The sequence below is a fragment of the Equus asinus genome, chromosome 2 (genome assembly GCF_041296235.1).
Source record: "Equus asinus isolate D_3611 breed Donkey chromosome 2, EquAss-T2T_v2, whole genome shotgun sequence".
NCBI classification, from domain to species: Eukaryota; Metazoa; Chordata; class Mammalia; order Perissodactyla; family Equidae; genus Equus; species Equus asinus.
This window is the reverse complement of record NC_091791.1, coordinates 140,105,252-140,129,192: the sequence shown is the minus strand read 5'-3', so window position 1 is coordinate 140,129,192 and position 23,941 is coordinate 140,105,252. Positions and strand designations below refer to the sequence as shown.

The window sequence follows — 23,941 nt, the reverse complement described above, 5'->3', positions numbered from 1 at the left end:
CAAAAAAAAAAAAATGTAGAACAAATCAATAAAGTTTAAATAAAACTGGAGACCCAAGGAATATTACAAGAGCCATACACAGTAGCGTTTCCTCTGCCTGATTTTGCTGAGTGGCCTTACTTCCCAATCCTCTAGCCAGCTGGAGCATCAATTGACACAGAGTTGGAAAGAGTGTGTTGACTCTAGGGTCAGCTCTCACAGGGCCCCCAGCAAAAGCATCCAGTTCCACATCTTGGCTCCTCCATCAGCTCCTTCTTCCACTGAGGTTAGAGGTTTTCCGCCCTTTCAGCTGTAGAAATGTTGCCCACCACAATTTGACCACAGGCACCAGCAATCTTGCTGAACTCAACAGAAAACGGACTCTCTGGGGGCTCTCTGCCCAGCAGAGCCCTTTTCTTTCTCTCTGGGCTTAGTCTGCAATTGGAAATACCACAGCCACGAGCCTGCATGCCTTTTGCAGCACTGTCAGAAGGAGCAACGTGGTGAGAGGCCCTACCCCTGACCTTTGATAGAATTCCCAAAATGACACATTAACTTTAAATCGATTAATCTGGAACTTTGACCTTCGTCCAAGAAGGTAAGACTACATTACAGGATGTTTTATTTTCAAAATGTAGCAGGATAAAAAAACACTTTTGTAAATCCACCTTTTTTGTATTATATGTAGTTAGATTTTGGGTTGAGGGTAACAAAGAAAATGTCTGAACACCAGAGAACATGCTTAAAGGTTAATAATTAATGGACAGCCTTCCCTGACAAAGTATCAATAGGCAATCTGGTCTCTTTAGCTTCAGATATTAGCGAGAAGACCTCGGACCCCGGGGGAGACAGGAGAAATGGAGAGTCCCTTGTGTGTCTCTATTTTCTTGGTCTTGTGCATCTTTATTCTATCAAGTGCCCATGGACAAAGCCCAGGACCAGGTAAGAGCCTGTCTTTTCTCTGGAGATGGGCATGGATTTTCTTTTTTAAATGTATGTCACAAAGAATCCAAGAGTTCTTGACTGTGTGGGACAGAGCTTTCTTCACAGCATACTGGGTGGGTCTATCAGTGGCCTCACTGGTCACAGGGACACGTAGCCATTTGTAAGCAGGACTGAAAGTTTAGGAAACCATTCTGGAAGTAGAAGACTTCTAAAAGTGTTTGCAGCTAGCACTGAAGTCTCTTGCACATCAGATTCAGAAATAGTCCTGCTAAGACTCTTTCAGCGGAGAATAGTCTGAAAGAGTTACGGATCTTTCTGAGGTTCATTTGGCATCTAATTTGCAGTTGAGGAGCACTGCTTGCAACGAAATGCTCAGTCTTGCTGAGGTTGTCTAATTGCTGGCTCTCTCAGAAGAGGGAGGAATTTGTAAGAGTCCTGTTTCCAGTAAGGGCTGAAGCAGAGACATCATTGCACATTTTCTAGACCTCGTTTTACTGCCAAAGTTTTACTGTGAGACTGAGTCATGCCTGTTTGTTCTGTAAATTCATAAACTAGATTGACGTCCAAAGAGATCCAAAGGCTTATCAGGCAGGGGGATTCCAGGTTCCCAGCTAAACAGGGCATGGGATCAATAAATGGCAGATACAAAGTGAACTGAACAATTCGGCCAAACAAGACTGGCATTTGGGACTTTGTTCTTGTGCTGGTTACTAGTCAGGGGCTAGTAACTCTAAGGTAGAGACTTAGATTTTTTCTTTCCTCATAGATTGTGCTTGGGGGGAGCTCCAAAAACTTTGAGAATCAGGAATTTACTAACCAGAGATATACCTGAAAATTCCAAGGTTTTTTCTCCTTTAAGAAAAAGGGCTGTTCTTCGTATTTATTATTCTGTCTCCTAGGTCAGTTAATAACTTACTAGTAGTATTAATTATGACCAGCCACTGAGCATTTTGTGTGCCAACCACTATGCTAACTATTTTGCATACATCTTCTTATTTATACAGCCATGACCAAAAATGATAATAATAATTTAGGACCATACAGGTAAAACTGCTGATGGTTTTTATTCCCTGGGTTCACAGGGATTTTGCTGAAGGGCCTGTCCTGCCCTTTGACCCAGAATGTTGTTTTTGTTTGTTTACTTTCTACTGAAGTATAACATATACCTAGAAAAGTACCTCTACCAGAAGTGTTCAGTGAACTTTCACAAACTGAGCCAGCATCCCAGAAGCCTCGCTTGTGCACCCTTGAGCCTTTGTATAGATTATTTTGCCTCTTTTTGGAACTTTCCGTTAATGGGAGCGTACAGTGGGTGTTCTTTGGCGTCTGACATCTTGCGCTCAACGTTCTGTTGGTGAGATGCGTCCACGCGGCTGCATGTGGTAGTGACTCGTTCATTCTGTCACTGGAGCATTCCATGTGTGAATAGAGCGCCGTTGGCTTACCTGTTCTACCGCTGGTTGGCCCAGACTGTTTTTCACTGGAGACGCGGGGGTTGGAAGTCATCAGTGCCGACGTGGAGGTTAAAGGACAGGAGGGCCTCTCCCAGGGCTGCTGGGCATTGTCCAGATTCCCCTCAGCAAATCTCGTGCCGGTCAGCTGCTGCTCTCCTAGGGTCCTGGTTTGTCCAAAAGCTGAGGGAAGGGACTGCGAGCAGTGGGATGGTTCCTCAGGGAATAGGATCGGAGTCAGGAGGCTTCTTGTTCCCTTGGGAGCAGAATCTCTTGGCAGAATTCCTTCTGCAAGGAGTGAGCAGATGTGTGTGCCTGGGGCTGGTGTGACATCTTCCTAGGCCTGCAGGGAGGCCGGCATCCCACGGTGGAGCCCTTGTCAGATGAGTGTCCACACCAGTGGTTCTCAACCGGGGGCAAAACTGCCCCCAGTTGGCCATGTCCAGAGACATGTTCAGTTGTCAGAGCTGGGGAGAGAATGCTATTGGCATGGAATGGTTAAAGCTGGAGATGCTGCTAAACATCCCATGACACACAGGACAATCCCTACAATGATAATTATCTGTCGATGGTGCTGAGGTTGAAAACCCTTGGTCTATACCAAGCTTCAACTGTCGCTAGTCAGGGACCAGGAAGAACTCCCGTGAGGCACCCCCCCTTAACTCCCTCCCCCAGCCTACTTCTTTTTTATAATTATTAATGGCATTTACTAATGGGCCCACTCATGTACTGTGCACCAGAATGTGCCAGACACTGCACAAACATTTCATCCCACCCTCACCATATGGTTGAGTAAGCCAGCAGTTAAGCAACTCGCTGGAGGTCCCCTGGCTGTCCAGGGCGGAGCAGGGAGAGGCACGGAGAGCTCAATCCGTCTGACGGAGGCCACAGGCCTCTCTCTCCATTGTGCTCACACCCAGTGACTTTCAGAAGTCCCAGGAAGGCCGTTCTGCTCAGATCCTTTCCCAGGGAGCCAGATTTGGGGAGTTGTTCCCATGCTTTGGCACCAAGGGGATCAGGAGATGGTGAGCCTCCTGAGGCCCCAGGACACAGAGCTATCATCACCTGTATCCCCAGACCTCACTGCCCGAGGCCCAGGCCCACCCCACTGGTGTTGCCTGCAGAGCCAACACTGCTTCAGATGGAAGCTGCTGCTCTGAGACCCTGGCAGCCCCCATCTTTCAAGTATCCACCCCCACTGCCTACAGGGGCCTGCCCCCTCCCTCCAAGCCAGGTCACAGCCACCAAGTCGTAGAAGAGCTGAAGACCATCCATTGAGTCACTCATTTGCTTAACAAGTGGGCACGAGCACTACCGTTTACAAGACAATGCATTAGTGCAAGGGTTCTGAAACATTCTGTTCTCAGGACACCACTGCATTCTTAAAAATCATTTAGAACGCCAAAGAGCTTTCTTTATATGGCATACAGCTCTCAACATTTACCATATGAGAGAGGAAAACTGAGAAATTTTAAAAATTTTAATGCATTAAAAAATAAGAAATCTATCACATCAACATGTATAACACAATATTATGAGAAATAACTTGTATTTTCCAAACAAAAACAACAAAAAGTGAGTCTGAAGAGTGACATCGTTTAACAGAGAAATTTTGCCAATTTCTTTCATATCTGGCTTAACAGAAGATAGCTGGATTCTTGGATCTGTTTCTGTATTCGATCTGTTGTGATATGTGGCTTTGTTGGAAGTACATGACGAGAGTCAGCCTTAAACATAGGAAAAGGACATCCTCGGGAGATCCTGCTGGGCCTCCGCCCACACTCAGAACCGATGCATGCACGCGGTAGACACCGTACATCAGCTCACTGTACGGCTGGGTCCTGCCCTCCCCGGGCTTGGTGTCGAATCAGGGGTGCACCCGGGTGGGGAGGTGGGAGTTATAGGTCCTGGAAGTCAGCAATAAGGGGGCCATTATCCATAGAGCATACAAATACAATAATAGAACCTGATAAAAGTTGGTCTTCCTTTTCATTATCACAATTCTAAAGAACGTCAGTGATCGAAATAAAGCTCGTCCCACCCAAAATAGATTTTTGGTCCAAGTTGAAAAGAACTGCTACGGTTACTGTTGAGTTTTATTAATACATATGTAAACTTCAAATGCTCACATTTTTCTGGCTTACCCTTTAACAAATGTTCTCCGTCGACGTTACTTTAGAGAACTTCCAGTCGTGCAATTGGCCTCAACACTCATGGACTCAGTGACATGTGCTCATTGCGAGCGGAAGTGTCTAAAGGTTCAGTATCCTCCCGGCTCACTGTGGTCGCCTCATGTCTCCGAGTCCTGGGGTGTTTACTGCAGGTTCCTGCGCTTAAACAGCGGATTTGAAACAAGAAATGACACCATAGTGATCGCAAAGACAAAGAAACAGAATCTGGGAATTTCAATTCTGCTGTCCTGTGTGACCACTTAGAGGTTTTGTGTTTAAAATTTAAAACAGTGAAACAGATATTACAGTGAACAGTGAGGTATAATATCTTGTTTAGTAAGCAAGAATTCTGGTTCTTACAGGAAATATGTAAGGTATAATATTTTGTTTAGTAAGTAAGAATTCTGGTTCTTAACAGGAAATACTTTTAACGCATTTGACGATCTTTAAAGTTGAAATGTCTTCTCCTTTTTTAAATGGTTCATTGCTTTAAAACTAAAAGCCAAATCAAGAAAATAGTGATTATAACTGATTTTTGCATGATTATTACCAAAAATAATTTTGTCTCACAGAGCACAGGGGTATTAAAAGGATCCGTTCTGGGTTTCAAATACGTGAAGTGTACCACTGAGTCTAATAAAGGAAATAAGGTGTGTATATAAAATTTTTTCGACTAGAACAAGATGAGTACCACCAGAGAGGAGTGCAGTGGACTGAGTGTTGACCTCCCCCCAAAATTCAAACGTTGAAATCCTAACGCCCAATATGGTGGTATTAGGAGGTGGGGTTTCGGGGAGGCGATGCCGTCATGAGAGTGGAGCCCTCATGAACACGATGAGCGCCCTGATAAAAGGGGCGCCAGAGAGCTCCCTCTCTCTCCACCATGTGAGGAAGCCTGGAAGAGGGTTCTCACAGAGAACCAGATCTTGGACTTCCAGCCTCCAGAACCGAGGGGAATAAATTTCTGTTAGTTACAAGCCACCCAGTCGATGGTAATTTGATACCGTGGCCCGAGTAAACTAAGACAAGGAGCAGGAAGAGATGCAGAAGGGTTTACTTCCAAATGTGGCATCCAGGGAAGGCTTCTGGGAGGAGGTAGCATTTGGGCAGGGTCTTGCCGGGTGGAATCTGGGCAAAAGAGAAGGAGGCTTTCTTTGTGCAGAAGCCAAGGGACAGAGCTAATAAAGACACGTGTTTCTCAAGGCCAAACACCTTTCAAAAATAGGCCTTCTGGGAAGAACAAAAAGAAAATCATAGGAAGGAGTTGACAGCAACACTGGGCCACAACTGCAACAAACTGGAAACAATTCGAGTGTCCAACAATAAACCATCAAGAATGGAGAGACCAGTGATGACTAAGTCCATCTTCAAACCAGCATTGTTTTAAATATCTACTACTAAAGTTCCAGGAAATTTTGAGAGTGTTAATGATGGGAATCGGGAATAAAAGGCTTACTGCTGGCCCCTAGGCACTCATAGGTTAATCCCGGGGGTCTCAGCCTAGCATGGGGCCGGGTCTCAGAGAGCCTGGATGCCTCCCATCACGGCACCCAAGGCTGTGTGCATTTTGTGTGCATTCTGAGTGGAGGAGAGAGGCCATACTTTCGACAAATTATTAAAGGGACCTGTGACTTCCAAAAGCTGAAAGAACATCTGGTCTTGTAGCTTTTACAAATAAGCGTGAAGAAATTGTATGAGCAATAAGGTGGGGAAAAAACAGGACTAACGAACCTACATATTGAATCACAACACTGAAAAATCTACATGCGTGTGTGTTGCTAGGGATTCTAAGTATATCTGAAGATCTATAAAGAGTTTTAAGGCCATGGACTGTTGCTTTTTTCAGTATTTTAATGTAAAAGAAAAAAATTAGAACTAAAAAAAGACCTTGATAAGCTGCCTTTTGATTGGTCCTGGATTTGTTGCCCCTAGAGGCCACTGGGAAAGAGACCTTGCTCTGTCCATTCAGACCTGCCACCTCTACCCGTCCTCGTAGGCTCAGGCAGGCCCAGAATTACTGCCCCAGGGGGATCTGCACATTTCCCAGAGGCCTCTGCATATGCAGGAACACCATTCATGAGTAATATTTGAGGTGGTATTGGAGATGGAACTCATGCTCCTGGGAGGGTACACGAAACCAGAATCAGCAGAAGGCCAGCCCCCCGCATCCTAGTGAAATCCTATCTGCCCTCAGCTAGAGACCCTCCCATCCACTGCCAGACATCCTGGCCCCACCACTGAGCCTGCCTGGAGCCCTCCTGAGGGTGTCACACCCAGAAGAGGACAAGCCCAAGGTGAGAGGACAGCAGCCTATCCCACCTGCTTGCCTTTCCCCCACATTCTTTAATTCTGGGCCAGGGGAATAGTCCAATTTTCAGAGAGTAGCTGAGGGGCTGATTGCTGAAGGAACTGGGCCTGTAAACTGGCCGGAACACAGGAATTACCAAGTGACCCAGCCAAAAGCCAACTGGCCAGTACCAAGATCCCCACTTCCTGCTGCTGTCTCCCTGCCCTGTTTTCCACACCAGCTGCCACAATGCTTCAAGGCACACTGGGTTCTCACAGGGAGTCAGCAGGGAGGTGGGAGGAGAGGCTGGGCTAGGCCAGAGGCTTGCCTGGTTTTAGGCCTGGTCCACAAGACAGGGCTGAGCAGTCCCAGTTACCTTCTCCAAGGGAATGTGACCATCCTGACCTCAGTCTGGGGTGTCCCTGACATCCATGGGGTCCACGCAGGGCAGGGGGCACAGCAGTTCTCATAACCAGGAAGGTGGTTGTACACTGGTCCCAAGGAGGGTGTCCATTTTACAGGGGAGCCCTCTCAGCTGAGGATTGGGGTCCAGTCCTCTAGGGAAAGGGGCTGGCCATGGGCAGTCAGGACATCTGGACCCCTGCCAAGCAGGTTGGGGGTCATGGCCAGACTTCAGCCCCAGTGTGAAAACCAGAACAAGGAGTGGGCACCCAGCAGTCCTGCGGGGAGTGAGGTTGCTAAGGTAAGGTAGACATCATCACACTCCGGCACCCAGCTTAGGGCAAGAAGACAAACTCTGATGGTCTGCGCTGGAGGATGCAGGGTGCCAGCCATGCTTCTCAAGACAAGGTGTAATTCTTAACACGGCCACAAGGGAGTGCAGTGACGTCCCAGCTGCTTCAGGGTCTCAGGAGAGGATTACTGCTTTAAGAGAAGCCAAGTTTCTGGGTGACTCTGGAAAACTCAGGGCTATCAGCTAACTTCCCTTTCCTCTCTGTTTATGACTCTATCTCCAGGAACACTCATAGTTTCGATTTTTCCACAATGGGATTGAGGGGGGGAAGAGTGGGAAGAAGTGAAGAGACAAAGATCAAATGCATCAATGGGGAGGTCTCCTTGTCTGTGCACAGCATTTTCACCTGCACATGTGCAAGTTCACACTCAGGGGCTTGGGGAGCTAAGTTTTGGCACAGTTATTCCATGGAGTGTTGTGGGGCCATTAAAAATGGTACTTTTGAAGACCTGAGGGTGGCAGCACTGAAGAGTATTTATGTTCCACTCCTAAGTGGGACAAAAGCAGGATACCTAATTGTGTGTGTCCTGCGATTATAACTCTGTGAAAATACATGTGGTGGAGAAAAAATAGTAGAAGAAAATATACGAAAGTGTTTCTACTTCAGTTAAATTTATATCTAAATTTTTATCTCTGCCAAATTTTATGTAATGTTATAGTATGTAGAGAGTATGTTTACTTTAATGATTTGAATAATTAAAAAATAAACTTACATCAAAATGATAAAACAAAGGGATTTAATGAGGCTGGCCCGGTGGCATAGCAGTTCAATTTGAGTGCTCCACTTTGGCAGCTGGGGTTCACAGGTTCAGATCCTGGCTGCAAACCTATACCACTAGTTAAGCCATGCTGTGGCAGCATCCCATATACAAAATAGAGGAAGACTGGCACAGACGTCAGCTCAGGGACAATCTTCCTCACCAAAAAAAACAAAAAACAAAAAAAAGGGATTTGACTAGACCAGAGGTTCTTGAACTTTAGTGTGCATCAGAACCTTAACAAAATAAGATTTTATTAAATCTTTATTTATTTCTAAAATAAATATATTTTATTAAATTTGTTACATAAATAAATAAAACTGGGGCTGGCCCCATGGCCAAGTGCTTAAGTTCATGCACTCTGCTTCGGTGGCCTGGGGTTCACTGGTTTGGATCCCCGGCACAGACCTACACACCGCTCATCAAGCCATGCTGTGGCAGTATCCCACAGAGAAGAACTGGAATGACCTACAACTAGGAGATACAACCATGTACTGAGGCTTTGGGGAGAAAAAAAAGAGGAAGATTGGCAACAAATGTTAGCTCAGGGCCAACCTTCCTCAAAAAGAAAAGGACGAATAAATAAATCTTAATAAAGTAAGATTTCCGGGTCCCATCTGCAGAGTCTCTAATTCAGTGGTCCTGGGGTAGATGTGGGAATTAGCATTTCTAACAGGTTCCCAAGTGCTGCTGCAGGTCTGGGGGCTATACCTGGAGAACCCTTAGAGGAACAAAAATAATTAATGGCAAAACATTGACTTGACTTGAACCCAGGTCTCCTGACTCCCAGGATTACAGCTCTTCCCACAGAAACAATGGAAGTCTTCAGGGCAAACAGGGCTTCCTTTCTAAGTCTCCTGCTGGGGAAGAGAGAGGGATATCAACATCTATTCATCCTGGATATTGACCTCCCTCGGGGGCAGCCATATCCCAAACAATTTAAAACCCCAAGATGTTTGTGACCAAATATAAATCATCCTGCTGCAAAGAAAGTAGTTCTTGAAATTAAAAAAAAAAAAACGCCCAAGTTGAGACTTACAGTACTTGTAATTGGTGGAAAAATACTAGTTGCAATAACTAATTAACCATACGCACTGAACCACTCCTTGGAATAGGATCAAGATAATTCTTTTCAGATGAGCCGGGCATGACCAAAAGCTGGGCAGAGCTTGTGACCCTCAGTTGACCAGACATGAAAGCTTCCCAGTGAAAATGTGTCAGCTTCCTTGTCCCAAGAGAAATCAAAACAGTGAAAACAACATACTGCTTTATACTGAAACATAACAAGGTCAACAGCAGCAAATTACAGCATTTATTGATTACCTACTGTGTACCAGCCCCCATGGTCAGTGCAAAAATGTATCCGTGAGGATACAGAAAAGAAAAAGCAGGCTTTATTCATCAAGGAACTTCCCAGCTGATGGGGTCTCCGGCTCCCTATGGCTATGTGTGTGTGTGTGTGTGTGTGTGTGTAGATTAGAGATTGGGAGAGGCATAATTTCAACACATAATTTCAACACAATGTGATAAGTGCACAATTAGGTGCAAAACATCTCGTGGCAGGAGAGGTTAGCTGAGAAACCTTTACGGAGGAAGTGGTATTTGAGTTGAGTCTTGAAGGAAAAGAAGTGCAAGGACATTGCACGTAGAAGGAAAAGCACGAACTAGTCTTGGAGACTTGGAAAATGGATAACAAAATTAGGAATCTCTGAGATGATTGCTGTGGTTGCAGGGGATGATGGGGGGGTGCACATAAAAAGAAGCGGCCAGAGGTGAGGGCCTCGAAGGCTGTGCGAAGGAGCATGGCCCTCATCCTGGAGCTGGTGGGGCCACCATTGAGGCTGGTGTTTAAATAAGGGAGGGACTGTTGGCTGCCTTTCCTGCTGCGAGAACGGCTTTATCTCCCAGCCACTCCCTGATGGAAAGCAATGTCATCAGCAGCAAAAGGCAGCGGTGGGACTCAAAAGTCACCAGCTCTGCAACCTCACCTAGCCGACACCCACAAACACTCAGATCTTCCTCCCCAGACAGCCCTAGGCAGCACCCACAAACACTCAGATCTTCCTCCCAGGAGGGCCCCAGCAAGTCTCTTAGCAGTTTCGTTAATTGCTACTCCTAACACTACATCGTAGGAGGGACTTACACCAACGAAACCGAGGCAGGAACACGTAAGAGAAGCTTGAATAGGAATCTTCCATTTAAAAAGTACCTTGCTCTAAGTCAGAAAAGAGAACCATTTGGAAATTCCACAACACGCTAGCTTATAGACCTATACCGAAAGCATACCATAGCATGACCAAAAGCTGGGCAGAGCTTGTGACCCTCAGTTGACCAGACATGAAAGCTTCCCAGTGAAAATGTGTCAGCTTCCTTGTCCCAAGAGAAATCAAAACAGTGAAAACAACCAATTTCAGCTTTAAAAACTCATTCCCACCTGTGTGATATCACTTGATTCTTACAATATCCCTGTAAACGATATCGGGCAGGTATTATTATGCCCATTTCACAGATGTAAAAGTTCACCAATCAAAGACCACCAGGAACAGACCTGAAGTCAAACGAGAGTTCGGTTTATTGGACTTACTGCAGCTAGCGAGGACACACTGCAGAGAAACCTGGGAGCATCCTGGCATGGGGAATTGACAGAGAGCCTTCTGAGAAGATTCGGGCTTGTGCTGGCGGAGGCTAAGGAAGGAATAGGAAGCAGGGGCAACTCTGGGGAGCATTCTGTGAAAGGAGGAGGGGCCATCCAATGATCCGTATCTTCATCACTGAATGATTAATTCATTACTGTTGACTCATTGCTTAACTTAATAACATTCTAGCAGGTGGGGCTGGAGGTGGCCTTGGTACAGGAGCAGGAGACACTCCTGTTAGGGGGAGGGGTATGTTTAGACACGTTTTCCATTTCAGAGTTGCCTCCTCTCTGTCTTGTTGCAAACACAAAGGTGGAGAGTCCTGGTAGCACGACATGTCTATTCCGTGGGCATTGTCTAGATTCAGTTGAGAACATCACGGTCGGGCTGCCAGCAAGGCTGGTTTTTGTCATTGTCTTTTGCTTTCTTTTTCTTGCATTCGGAGAAACCCGAGCGATGTCTTTGAGGTCTCGCCGCCCCTCCACGCTGGCTGCACTGCCTTGGGCGGCCGCATTCCCCTTCCACACCTCTGATTTCTCACTGGGAGTGTGCGGGGTCCCTTCCAGCACTGACATCCTGGCTGTCAACAGGGCTCGCAGAGAGGTCACTGCAGTGCCCTGAGACCTTCAACGGCTGCCTCATCTGGTATCAGCTATTTAAGCATTAACGGGAGAGAGAAACATGAAAGCAAAGTTCTGGCCACTTTCAGCATGAGACATCGCCCCCTGCCCCAAGCCTGGTGCGACTCAATTGCCCTGAGCGATTCAGAGAGTCCCAAACACCAGGAGGACCAAGAAGGAGCCAAGCAGTCAATACCCTTTAGGCCCTTTCTTTCCCAGTGCTGCTTTACACATGGCCAGAAAGGCATCCGTTTTTGACCAAGTATTAACAATGAAAATATATGTTTGATGCCTTTTGGAAAGAAGCTCTTACATTGCTTTAATTGAGTAGAACCGAGACATATAAAATGGTAGCAACTATTATTTTTAAGAACTTTTGAATGTCTCAACTGCTTTGCCTGTTCATTTCACTTAAGCCATGCAGCCACCCTGTGAAATAAGTGTCATCATCTCCGCTTTACAGATGGGGAAACTGTGGCTCAGAGAGATGAAGTAACGTGCCCCAGACAACTCAGCTAGTGTGTGGCAAGGTGAGATTCACAGCCGGGCCTGTCTGACTCCAAGCCCACACACCCCAGCAAGCCAGAGACATTAGCGATCTAGGTCAGCTCAAATGTGGGCTTGCCTGAAGGACCCAGGGGCAGAAGCTACCCAAGATCCCTTCTCCTTGATGCTGATTTCTGGTGATGCTGGTGTCCCCCTCAGATCCTAGAAGGTACCTTGTCCTTAGAGGTATCCCACTATGGATGTCAGTGCTGGCGAGCCTGGGACATCCTCTGAGCCTCTCTTGGCCTGGCCACTTCTAACTAGAAGTTAGCACTCACCTTGCTCACTATGAGTGATGGCCACCTCCTCAGTGCCTAGGAGAAAACGCATCCTTGGACGAAGTGTTGGTCCCCTCACACATCTCGGCCTCCATAACACCCCCTGCTTCTCCAAAGTCAAGCTCAGGAACAAGGGGTGAGCACAAACCCAGGCAGCCCACAGAAAGGAGAGGCCTTCTAAGGTCAAGCCTGAAAATTTTGGGCCGATGTTAAGGAGACCAAGGGTATTTCAAAGGGCTAAAATGTTCTTCTTCACCCAAGAATCCTCTAGGTACAGGGGTGTTTTCACAGACTGAGCTGGACCCTCCATGGCTTCTTTGTGACTTGTGACATCCAGACAGCACCTGGGAAATCTCCTTTCAGGGGACTTCCTTCTGCCTGAGACACAGGTCTTGTAATCATTCCATGACAAGTCCTCTTTGGGTGCTATTGTTCCTGCCCTGGTCACCACCTTCATGCCACACATAGGGCCTCCCATCCCTGAGATTCGTCACCAGGATGGATGATATGGAAGCAAGAATATCAGAGAAGAGACCCATGGGGGAAGGTGGGAATCAGCTTATCCACTCACACCGGGGGCACATCCAAATGATAGGTTTGGGCAGGGAAGTCCACACTCGGAGGATGGTGTCTGGACATGGATGTAGTCACACCCCTGCTCTGTGCCAGAGCCAGCACTCTAACATGTTCAACATTTACCTAGTGTATTCATCTGCTCGGGCAGCCATAACAAACTGCCACAGATTGGGTAGCTCAAACAACAGAAATTTATTTTCTCCTGATTCTAGAGGCTAGAAGTCCGAGATTAAGATGTCAGCAGTTACTTTCTCCTGAAGCCTCACTCCCTGGCTTGTAGATGGCTGTCCTCCTCTTGTCTTCGCATTCTCTTCCCTCTGTGTGTGTCTGTGTGCTAATCTTGTCTTCTTATAAGGACACCAGTCATACGGGATTAGGGCCCACCCCAATGACTTCATTTCATTTTGATTACCTCTTTGAAGACCTTATCTACAAGGACAGTCACATTCTGACATACTGAGGGTCAGGACTTCACATATCATCGGGGGTGGTGCAGGTGGGGGGCGTGGGGGGAAACACAATTCAGCCCATAACATCTGGCAAACACTTTCAAGACCCTGCTCTGACCCAGGTCCTGGGCCAGGCCCCTGGGACACTGTGGACACTGAAGATACATCCCTGTTCTGTTTGAGCTTCAGCAACTCCCCCAGGGAGGGGGGAGGGGAGCTTCAGAGTTAGAAAAAGAGGCTTGTAAATATACACGAGATTGGAGAGCCAGTATGAAGACCGCACCCTCTGAACCAGGTCCAAAAAGGGGGCCTTTGCTGTGTGGGCATAGGAAGCTCTGGTTCAGCTGAGGCGCACAGGGGCCAGCTGGCTGCTGGTGGAGGGCGGGGGCTCAGCCCCTCTCAACAGCGTGATTAAGACTTTTTGGCAGCACAAGCAATAACTGGCAGGAGACCAAAAAGGAGCCGTTTATCTGGCTCACGTTGTGGGTAAGTGATAAAACTCACCCTCTGGCAGGGTGCCTGGAGGACCCGTGGTCTTTGGCGGGGTGTGCCAGGAGTGAGCCCAAACAAGGCTCTCTTGGCCTCGAGAGGCAATTCTCCCATGCGGGCTGCCTTCAGCCAGGCCGTGGCCTAGACTCACCCTGGCCTCAGCCAAGGAGAAAGGGCCAAGGTCAGCTGCCATCTTCTCCTCCCTCACCCCTTGCAGAGCCTGAAAGGTGGAGCGGAGGATCGCCGGTGCCCAGGGACGGAGGGGGACCGGGAGGATGACATCTCGCTCCTCTTCACGTCTGTGGCTTGCTTCCTGGCCCAGGCAGGAAATCAACCCCAGACTCTGAGGGAGCCTCTGGGTGAGAAAAGAGAACAGGACGTGGTGTCTAACACCTGGGTCTCAGTCCTGGCTCCATCACGTACCAGCAGGTGACCCGGGGCAGCTCACCACCTCGCCAGCCTCAGCTGGTCAGTAGTGAATGGGGTGATTATCAGCGGCCCCACGAGGTTGTTCTGAGGATGAAACGGGATCAGATATGTGGAAGCTCTTTGCAACTATGCAGTGCTGGCCAGAAAACAAACCCTCGTAAGCATGTGCAGTTTACCAAGTAGTCCAACCATTATAATACTTGCCTGATCCATGTCCTAGTCCCAATGTTTTCCCCACTTTTTATTACAAAAGTCTCCAAGTACAGAAAAAGTAGAAAGGATAGTACCATGAATTACCATCTTCCCTCCAGATAAATTCAATCATTGTTAACATTTTAGTATTTTTACACTCTCTCTATATATACATCTGCATATTTGTATGTGTATTGCAGAATCATTTGATTTCTGTCTCTCTCTATAAACGTACAAATACATGTATCTGTCTCCTCTCTCTTTCTCTCATGTGTATATGAGCCCACTCTCCCATGCCTCTTGTGGACGTCTGGTCCACGGCATTCGGTTCAGTACTCTCTAGTTGTGTGCTGGCGCATCCCTCTCTCCCCGGATTAGGAGCACCTCAAGGGTCGGGGTGAGCTAGTCACCATTGTAGCCCCATGACCCGCACAGCCCCAGCATGGAGTAGGCACATGGCAAATGACCACTGAGTATATGCGTCCTCACCAAAGGGCTGAGTAACGTATACTTTTTAAAAGGAAGTGAGTTTTAAGTCATTTCATCTGGCAAATTCCATGCCCCTGCTGGTGAGATAATGGAAACATCCCAGAGGTACAGGAGAACAAGCTCAGGTCCTGACATCCTTCCCCTTCCAAAAACATGGGGACTCTGAAGTCACTTGGGTTCTTAACTAGAGGTTTCATTCTATATCTGTGATAGTCATCGATTTGCAAGGGAAAAATGCCCTGCAGACCACGAGTCAACGCCGGAAAACACACACACACAGGGCACGTAGAAGCTGGCTCTGTTCCCATTATGAAGCTTACAGAAGTGATTCTAAGTCCTCTAGGTTTCCATGGGACCAGGAATCCACTTCTAGACCAGCAAGAGGAGGAAGAGCATATGTGTGTCATATTTGTGTCCTTTTCTTGCCTATCAATTCCCCACAATGCTCACCACCTTAGTGGGAATTTTAAGCTCCCCCCAGCTTCAGACGATGCTTCCTACAGCAGAGCTCCTCAAACTATAATGTGCCCACGAATCACCAGGGGAGCTTGATAAAATGAATGTTTGTTTCAGTACATCTGGGATGGGCTCCAAGATCCTGCCTTTCAACAAGCGTCCAGGTGATGCCAATGCGGCTGGTCCCTGAACCACGCTTTGAGAAGCAAAGTTCTAAAGAACACAAGATAGCTCATTTCCTCAATGAACCAGCAATTACCACCTACGACTAGACACAAGGCAGCGTGCTGGCCTTGGAGGAACAGAGAAATGGGAAGAAATATAAAGATGCCTAAGACAGTCCTTTGCCTCAAATCCAGCTGGATAGACTGAACTACTATGTCTAGAATTTGCATAAGTTGGCTTAATTCTTGCAACAGCCTATAACCTATAAAGGATATATTGTTATTCTCATTTTACGTGTAAGGAAACTAGGGCTCATACAGCCTGTCTTGTCCAAACTAGTAAGAGGATGCAATGAGATTTGAATTGAGGTCTACCTGACCCCACGGCCTGTGTTTTTCCCCATGTCCCTCTCTCCCACCTGGTCATGTTGCCTTTCTCATAAGTCCTCAGACTTGATGGCAAAAGGACAGGGAGAGCCCTGGAAGCCAGCTGATGTGACAGTAGCCCCTGGGAAGGAGGTGGGGTGGTTGTAGGCAGGAAGTTCTAAGCCACCACCAGACGAGAGAATTAGGACCTACCAGTTTCCCAGGGCCACCTGCCCTAGGGTCTTCTCCCCGTTTCCAGTAATAGATTTCCCTAATGTGGTGGATCAAATGCTGCCCACACTGGCAAACTTCAGCCGTGAATTATGTCCCCAACTTTGTCACCAAATAGCTGTGTGACTTTCAATAAATCACTCCCCTCACCTGGACTCGGACTTGGGAGTTCTTTAAGTCCTTTCCTCTCTGGCAAAAGCTTTCTAAGCTCTCTTCCAGTTTCCTCTTGAGCTAGGGTGAAAGCCTCTTTGTGGCGTCCCCACTTCTGGTCCCCCAGCCCCAACGTCTTAGCTCAGGACCTGGAGTTTCTGGAGCTCACCCTGCAGACTTCCTCCTGTCCTTCCTCACTTCGCACACGTTTATTGAGCACGTCCTCTGCCCCAGACCCTGTGCTCAGGGCTGGGCATGCAAAGGCAATGAGATGCATCCTCTCCCTCAGGAAGGAGACCCCAAGTAGACTGCAGATGTAGAGTAGAATGGCCCCGGCTCAGGCCCCAGGAAAGGTGGACAGCACCTCACTCAGCGCGGGCAGGGGCAGGCAGGGCAGGTGGGCACCTTCCCACGTGCCAGGGCTTCCCCAAAATATTCCATTTCATCCCCCAGCCTGCCTATGAGCTGGGTGCTATTACTGTCCCCATTCTAAAGATGAAGAAACTGAGGCTTACAGAGGTCAAGTGACTGGCCCAAAGCCACGCAGAGTGAGGACTAGATGAGATAATGTGTGCAAAAACACTTAGCAGAGTGTCCAGCAAGTAGTCACTAAATGGTAACTAAAATGCCTTTTTTAGCTGGCAGAACAGAGAGTGAAAGCCTCTTAACCTCACTCTCAGACAGCAAACTGATGAGTTAGAGAAAGGCCTCTCGTCTCCCCTGGAGGACAAAGACCAGGCTTGAGACAGGCCACACATAATGAGAAAACTGCAGAGGAGAGAAGCGAAATAACCCTCGAGAAAGGGCTTGGCAGGCTCCAGAGGGCTCCAAAGCACGTTCCAGGGGCAGTGTGAGTTCTGATGGAGGAGGCAGCTGGGACTTCTGCTGGGGGAGGCTCGGGCGGCAGAGGCAGCCCCAGGGACCATCGTCCTTGTGAGATGGCTGTGCAGCCCGGGCGCAGCTGCTCCGTGTTTCAGCTGTCCCGCTCCCCATCTGGGTAATGGAGTGTTATGAAGCGTGTTGGAGGCCATCAATTAGTGCTTAACTCCAGGTTCGTTGGGTTGTAATGCCAAGGATGCTCCACTCACATCCACGGCAGAGGTAAATCTCTCTCCTTCTCATTCAACGGCTTGGAGTTAAAATGCCGCCCAACATTTTCTCCCAAAGAAATTGAGATTTATGGGTCACTGTCAATATCAACACATGTCGGCCATTATTCGAGAGTCTCCTCGCTCCTCCAGACTGATTGCTATTTACTTTGAAAGATAAATGTGGCTTTATAATCCACGCGGGTTGCTAGGAGAGAAAGGGTTTTAAAGTGCGTTTGTTTCTCCCCTTGCAGACTTTTTATTCCACTTCTCTGCTTTGTCTGGTGGTGTAAGCCCCACCCTGCCCCCACCCCTGGGATACTGTGATGTCTCTGAGGCTCTGGGACAGAGACAAGAGGGGCCAGTCTGTCCCCAGTCCAGGTGCCAGTGTGACAATATGAAGAGACTTAGCACCTTAATAGTGGAATTGCCCGTCTCCTGGGCTGAAGCCGCTAATATGTGATCTGGGGCCAGAGTTGATACCACCAAGGAGCTTGCTTGAGGAGCAATAGGTGAGCCCCTCTTGAATGCTCCTAGACTTTCCTGCTTTGCTGGGCAGGGTGTGGAAACTGAGACTGGAGCTGAATCACTTAGCTCAGTGGTTTTGACCGTGGTTCTCAAAGTCGAGCCTGCTTCAGAATCACCAGGAGAGTTTGTGAAAACACAGATTTCTGGGCCCCGCTCCAGACTTCCTAGTTCAGTAGGCCTAGGGTAGAGCCCAGGAATTGGCATGTCTAACAAGGTTCCAGGTGATGCTAATACTGATGCTGGTCCTGGGTTGCACCTGAAGAATCACCTTAGAATAAGGGCAGGAAGTATTACAGGAGATGAGTGGGAGAGATGAGGCTGCTGGCAGTGTTTGGCACTCTGGGAAAAGAAGGGCAACATCTAAAGGGCAATTTTTACCGTTTTGCTGGGCAATGTGTGATAAATCCTTTAAAAATCCTTTTCTATAAAATCCTCATTTAAAGATCGCTTTCCATTAATCGGCTGTAAATTTGGGTCTATTCTGGAAATGTATTGAAGTGCCAATGTGTCTGGGATGACCCAGGCCACCCCCCAGTGGTCTGCTATACCTAGATTACTAGGAAGGTCATGGTCTGGCTCCTGGGATGTTTTGATAACTTTATTGGGTGACAATTCTAAGGAGGTTCCTGCTGTTGATAACAGAACCTGTGGTGTTGGATCACACACAATGGTCCCTAAGAGATTTCCCTGCAGTCGTCAGAGTTTGCAGTGAAACTGGGCCCAGGGTAGTGAAGAGACACAGTCTAAAGACTCCAGAAACTCCATGTCGAACACCAGAAAGTTGCTGGAGGAGGGTGATAACTTTGTTTTTGCATCAGAGACCTTACATTAAAAGTCATAAGGCTGCAATTGCCGCAGGAAATGTGCTAGAAAGAGCCATTGTGTACTGAAGCTAGGCTGCCCCAGGCCCTCCCCCTCAAAGTTCAGTGGACTGGGCAAGTCATCACTTGGGATTCATTACTTGGAGACGGGCGTCCCCAGAGTAATCAACGTCCTGATTCTCACAGGGTTGGGAGGCTGTTACTAAGATAAGTAGCGCAGTGGGGACAGAGGAAAATCAATGTATTTGGAGATGTGAAAAAGGAAAGTAAGACTACGCAATAATTGCACTGGTTGGGACTTGTGGTCATAAGGACAGAAATCCAACCCAAATTAACTTAACAAAAAGGGGAATTTGTTTACTCATCTAACAGAAATGTCCAAAGTATAGGCTTCGGGTACAGCTGGAGCTATGCCTCTAATAAAGTCACTATGTCTCTCAATTCTCTCTCTCTCCTCCTCCTCCTTTTTCTTCCTTCTCCCTCTCTTCCTCCCTCCATCATGGCACTTGGAAGTCCCAGATTTCTTTGGTCCTCAGAGCTTAAAATTCTAGAGGGACTATAATACGTTATTGCCTACCTCTGGCAAACATTCCAGAAAGAACTCTGCTTGGCCAGGTGCTCACCCCTAAATAGATGACGAGGGCCAGGAGGATGGGATCTCCCATTGGTGTGGTTTGGAGACCATGCCCACCCCTTGGGTAGGATCAGCTCTACCCAAACCTGACTTAGCAGGATCCACATGGGAGGGGTGCTTCCTCTGAGCGGGAATGCCAGCCAGACCACAGAGGATTGGCTGTGTGGCATGAGGATGAGGGGGTAGGCAAGGATGGCTCCTGCTTCCACAGGGGCAAGCAGAATGATTGCCTGTCCCTGCTTACACACCCTTGGCAGTGCACATTGGGCCCCTGCTCAGAGGCGCGCTGTAGCAGCTCATGTACCTGGGCAGAGCTGGCCTCATGAGCGTGGGGGCCTCCTGGATGACCTTACAGACTCAGCCCTTTGTAGGGCAATGGATTTTCAATCAGTTTTTTAACACATCAGAGCACCAATGCAACTTTCAAGCATTGTTCCCTCCAGGGAAAGTAGATGAAATAAGTAAAATCAGCATTGTTACTGGCTTCCTAGGAAGTTCAGGGGCCTATTTTCAAGGCTGTGTTGAATACACACCTCAGGGATGCTCTAAACTAGGCCACAGTGATTCTCAAATTCTAGTCTCCAGACCAGCAGCATTAACTTCACCTGGGAGCTCACTAGAAATGCAAATTCTCCATCCCACCCCATGCCTACTGAAGCAGAAACTGGGTGTGGAGCCAACTGTCCATTTTAACAAGCCCTCTGGGTGGTCCTGATGCATGCTAAGATGGAGAACCACTGCTCTATGTATGTATTTGATTCAATTCACCGGGATCAAAGGGACTTAAGACTGAGACATACGTTACAGGTTTATTGATCAGTCTGAATTTAGAGGGGTAGAAATGTGAAACAGTTTTATATTTCTCCCATGCCTGCCTTCCACCATGTCCTATCAAGTCATACTTTTCTATCCCTTAATAGCCTCTTGGGCAGAGCTCCTAACTTTTGGTCAGTTCTTTTTATTGTCTCTTTTTTTTTTATCTTATTTCATTCTAAAGCGTCAATCTCCCGTCTCATCTGACATTCTTCCTCTCCTCCTTCAGGAGCTAGATTTGGGGAGGAGGTGGGACTTCAGTTGGGGAGGGGATAGTTCTGCGCTTCCTCTCCTCTTCCCACTGGGATGCCGTGGGGTTGGGGGGGAGAGCAGCCTGGTTCTGGGATTGCTCCCCTCCCTTTGCAGGGCCTTCCCTCTCCGGGGGAGCCAGGAGTGGGGGACACAGAGATCCTAACTGCTTCTTGGCTGTCTGGGCTCACTCTTGTTCACTCTGGTGGCCTCGGCTGCATGATGGTCCTGTGAGGCTTTCTGAGTGTGTGGCCTTCTGAGGGTCCTGTCAGTGTGACCCCAGCCTGTCTGTCACCAAGGAGGACAGCTGTAACTCCCTTTGGCTTCTCCAGTGGTCAATGCCCCTCCCATTCTGTCCTCCTTTACAAAGCCTCAGAAACCACCCGGGTCTTCTTCCCCACCCTCTGAGGGCCAAAGAGTACTGAGGTAAGGGAGACATACGACCCCCCAGTCCCTTCTCCCTTCTTGGCTGAGACTCCTGTCTTCAGACAGCTGAAGGAGGCACGGCCTCCATGTTCATACAGAGCCCCACAAATGCCTATGAATACAGGGCAAACTCTCCCCAGCACTCCATCACTATATCCCCACCACAGATGGGGCCAGGGGTCCCAGGGCTCCCGCCTGGAGCCATAAGACACTTGCTACCTCCTGCAGGTGCTCTCACCCCCGATCTCCATAAATGACTCTGATACATGCCCCCAACTGGACCTCAAGATGAGAGTCACAGCGGGAGGGGCAAAGGGACTTGTTTTCGCGCTTACTCCCACCTCCCTTCGCCTACTTACCTCCCTATGGGAAACCGGGGAAGGGTGGTGATGATAATTAGGCCTGCCTCCTGGGGAGCCCTGGAGTTGGAGGAATCTGGCCCCAGTTGCTGACACCTCTCTTTAGAGAACATGGGTTACTTAGCACCTGGCGTTTCCAGCAGAGGTTCTGGTTGCCAGTGCTGCTCACTGTCCTCTTACGCCTACTATCTGCAACATGTTTGCACGTATATTATCTCAGTTGACTTCACAATGATCCTGTGAGGCGTTTCAGAGGGGTTAAGTGACAAGCCCAAGGTTACCCAGCCTGGTGGTAATGGTGGGATAGGAACCCAGCCCTGCAGCTCCTGGGCACCTGTCCTCTCCCTGCTACTTCACACAGATGCCTCAGCGACACTTATCTTGCAGCTCTAGGCAAACTTAAAGCAACTAACCAGAAAAACAGCGTGTTTCCAAGGCCACCGAGCAGCTGACGGTGGAGGGTTGGTTCACGGGACTTCTTCAGAGAAAACACCAACTGGTTCAGATCATGGGTCCTGATCACTGCCTTCCCAGGCCAAAGCCACATGACCCCAGGGAACCTTAGGTTGGCTTCGGTCAGCCAGCCCCTCCTGCCTTCATGTGGTGGGGTGGGACTATAAGTTGGTCCTTGCAAAGCAGAAAGCTAGGCATGAGCTGACCGGGCTGACTGGCCAGACCCTGTGCTCTAGCCCCACCAAATAGCCTGCCCAGGTCATACGGGGTCAGGGCACCATCTGTGCCTTCTGGATGGCTCTGTCCGGAATGACTCATTTCTGCACATGGTGGGTGGAGGTTCACGGTTATACTCTCTATAGAGGCCAGAGTGCATGGCAATTTTCTAATCGACAGATGGGCTTGGAGCCCCCGCTGCACACAAGAGGCTTCTTTCTTCAAGTTTAAGTAAAGACTTCTGATGAGCATGAGGCCCTCGCATGCCCTCGTCCTGGGCAGAACTTCCCCCAGGGCTGGGGTTCCGGGAGCAGCCACCCAGATGGACTGGGATCTCATTTCTTCACCAAAGATCAAAGCCATCACCCTTGACAGAGCCAGTTGTTAAATTTCCAAGAATTTTGTGAAATGATTGTTAAGCCCAGCCATGATTTAAAAGTTAAATTATAAAAACTTATAATTAAATAAATTATGTTTAAAATAACAGTAGTAAATACTCAAAACTCCTCTATTCCTAGTTATTTTCCTAGCCTGACATGCTGTCAGGTTGACTCTGACTCCTGGCGACCCCATGAATGAGTGATGTCCACAGTGTCCTGTCCTCAGCAGCCCTCCTCAGCTCCTGTAGATCATGCCGATGGCTTCCTTCATGGAGTCAGCCCACCTCACATTTGCTCTTCCTCTTTTCCTGCTGCCTTCTACTTTTCCCAGCATTATTGTCTTTGCCAAAGAGTCCTGCCTTCTCGCAATGTGCCCGTAGTAGGACAGCCTCAGTTTTATCATTTTTGCTTCCAATGACAGTTCAGGCTTAATTTGCTCTAGGACTCACTTATTGGTCTCTCTGGCAGTCTAGACAGGGCTCCCCTCCAACACCACATTTCAAATAAATCCATTTTTTTCTTGTCATCCTTCTTCACTGTCCAGGTTTTGCACTTGTACATAGTAATGGAGACTGAGAGGGTGTGGATAGTCTTGACCTTCCTCTCTAATGACACTTCCTTACAATTGATGATCTTTTCTAATTCTTTCATTGCTGCCCTTCCGAGTCTCAGTCTTTTCTTGATGTCTTGGGTGCCGTCTCCATTAAAATTGATGACTGAACCAAGGTAAACAAAATCTTTAACAATTTCAATGTCTTCACTGTCTATGTTAAAGTTGCATAGTTCTTCTGTAGTCACGATTTTGTCTTATTGATGTTCAAATGCTTTGCATTTTCTTCTTTCACTTTCATCAGAAGTCATTTCAAGTCATCACTGCTTTCTGCCGGTAAGATGGTGTCATCTGTATATCTTAGATTGTTGATATTTCTTCCTCCAATGTTGCCGCCTCCATCCAAGTCTAGCCCCGTCTTTCATATGATATGTTCTGTGTACAGGTTAAACAGGGAGATAAAATGCATCCTTGTCTGACACCTTTGCCTAGAGGAAACCATTCTGCTTCTTGAGATTCTGTCCTGACAGTGGCTTCTTGTCCAAGATGCAGGTGATGCATAAGGACAATCAAGCGCTAAGGCACGCCCATTTCTTTCAGAGCAGCCCACAGCTCTTCACGATCCATGCAGTGAAAGGCTTCACTGAAGTCTATAAAACATAGACTAACCTTCTGAAACTCTTTGGAGCACTCCATTAGCCAATGAATAATCGCAATTAGATCTCATGTGCCTCTCCCTTTTCCAAATCCAGTTTGGATAGCAGGCATTTCTTTTTTTTTCTCCCCCAAGCCCCAGTACATAGCAGTATATCCTAGTTGTAGATCATTCTAGTTCTTCTATGCGGGACACCACCTCAGCATGGCCTGATGAGCAGTGTGTAGGTCCGTGCCTAGGATCCGAACCGGCAAAGCCCAGGCTGCTGAAGCAGAGCGCATGAACTTAACCACTATGCCACAGGGCCAGCCCCAGCAGGCATTTCTTGTTGCATAAAAGGTAAAAGCCTTGGT

General features: G+C 47.9%; 1 protein-coding gene and 1 long non-coding RNA gene across 3 annotated transcripts in view; one reads left to right on the top strand and one right to left on the bottom strand.

The window, feature by feature from the left end:
- Window positions 1–379: 379 nt before the first annotated feature.
- Window positions 380–23,941, top strand: part of LIPC (lipase C, hepatic type) — a 141,307-nt gene continuing 117,745 nt past the window's right edge. Inside the window, exons 1-2 of one of the 2 annotated variants that reach the window (XM_044764809.2) lie at window positions 380–577; window positions 789–921. In XM_044764809.2, coding sequence (XP_044620744.1) covers window positions 837–921 — 85 coding nt within the window. In that variant the 5' untranslated portion in view covers window positions 380–577; window positions 789–836. Of the gene's footprint in view, window positions 578–695; window positions 922–23,941 lie in introns of those variants that run through there. The other variant, XM_014839443.3, reaches the window with a different exon arrangement.
- LOC123282927 (uncharacterized) lies at window positions 3,841–11,063 on the bottom strand. The gene is made up of 3 exons (XR_011499203.1): window positions 10,930–11,063; window positions 4,520–4,707; window positions 3,841–4,282 (listed from the first exon to the last, which is right to left on the bottom strand). It is a non-coding gene; the product is annotated as an uncharacterized lncRNA (long non-coding RNA).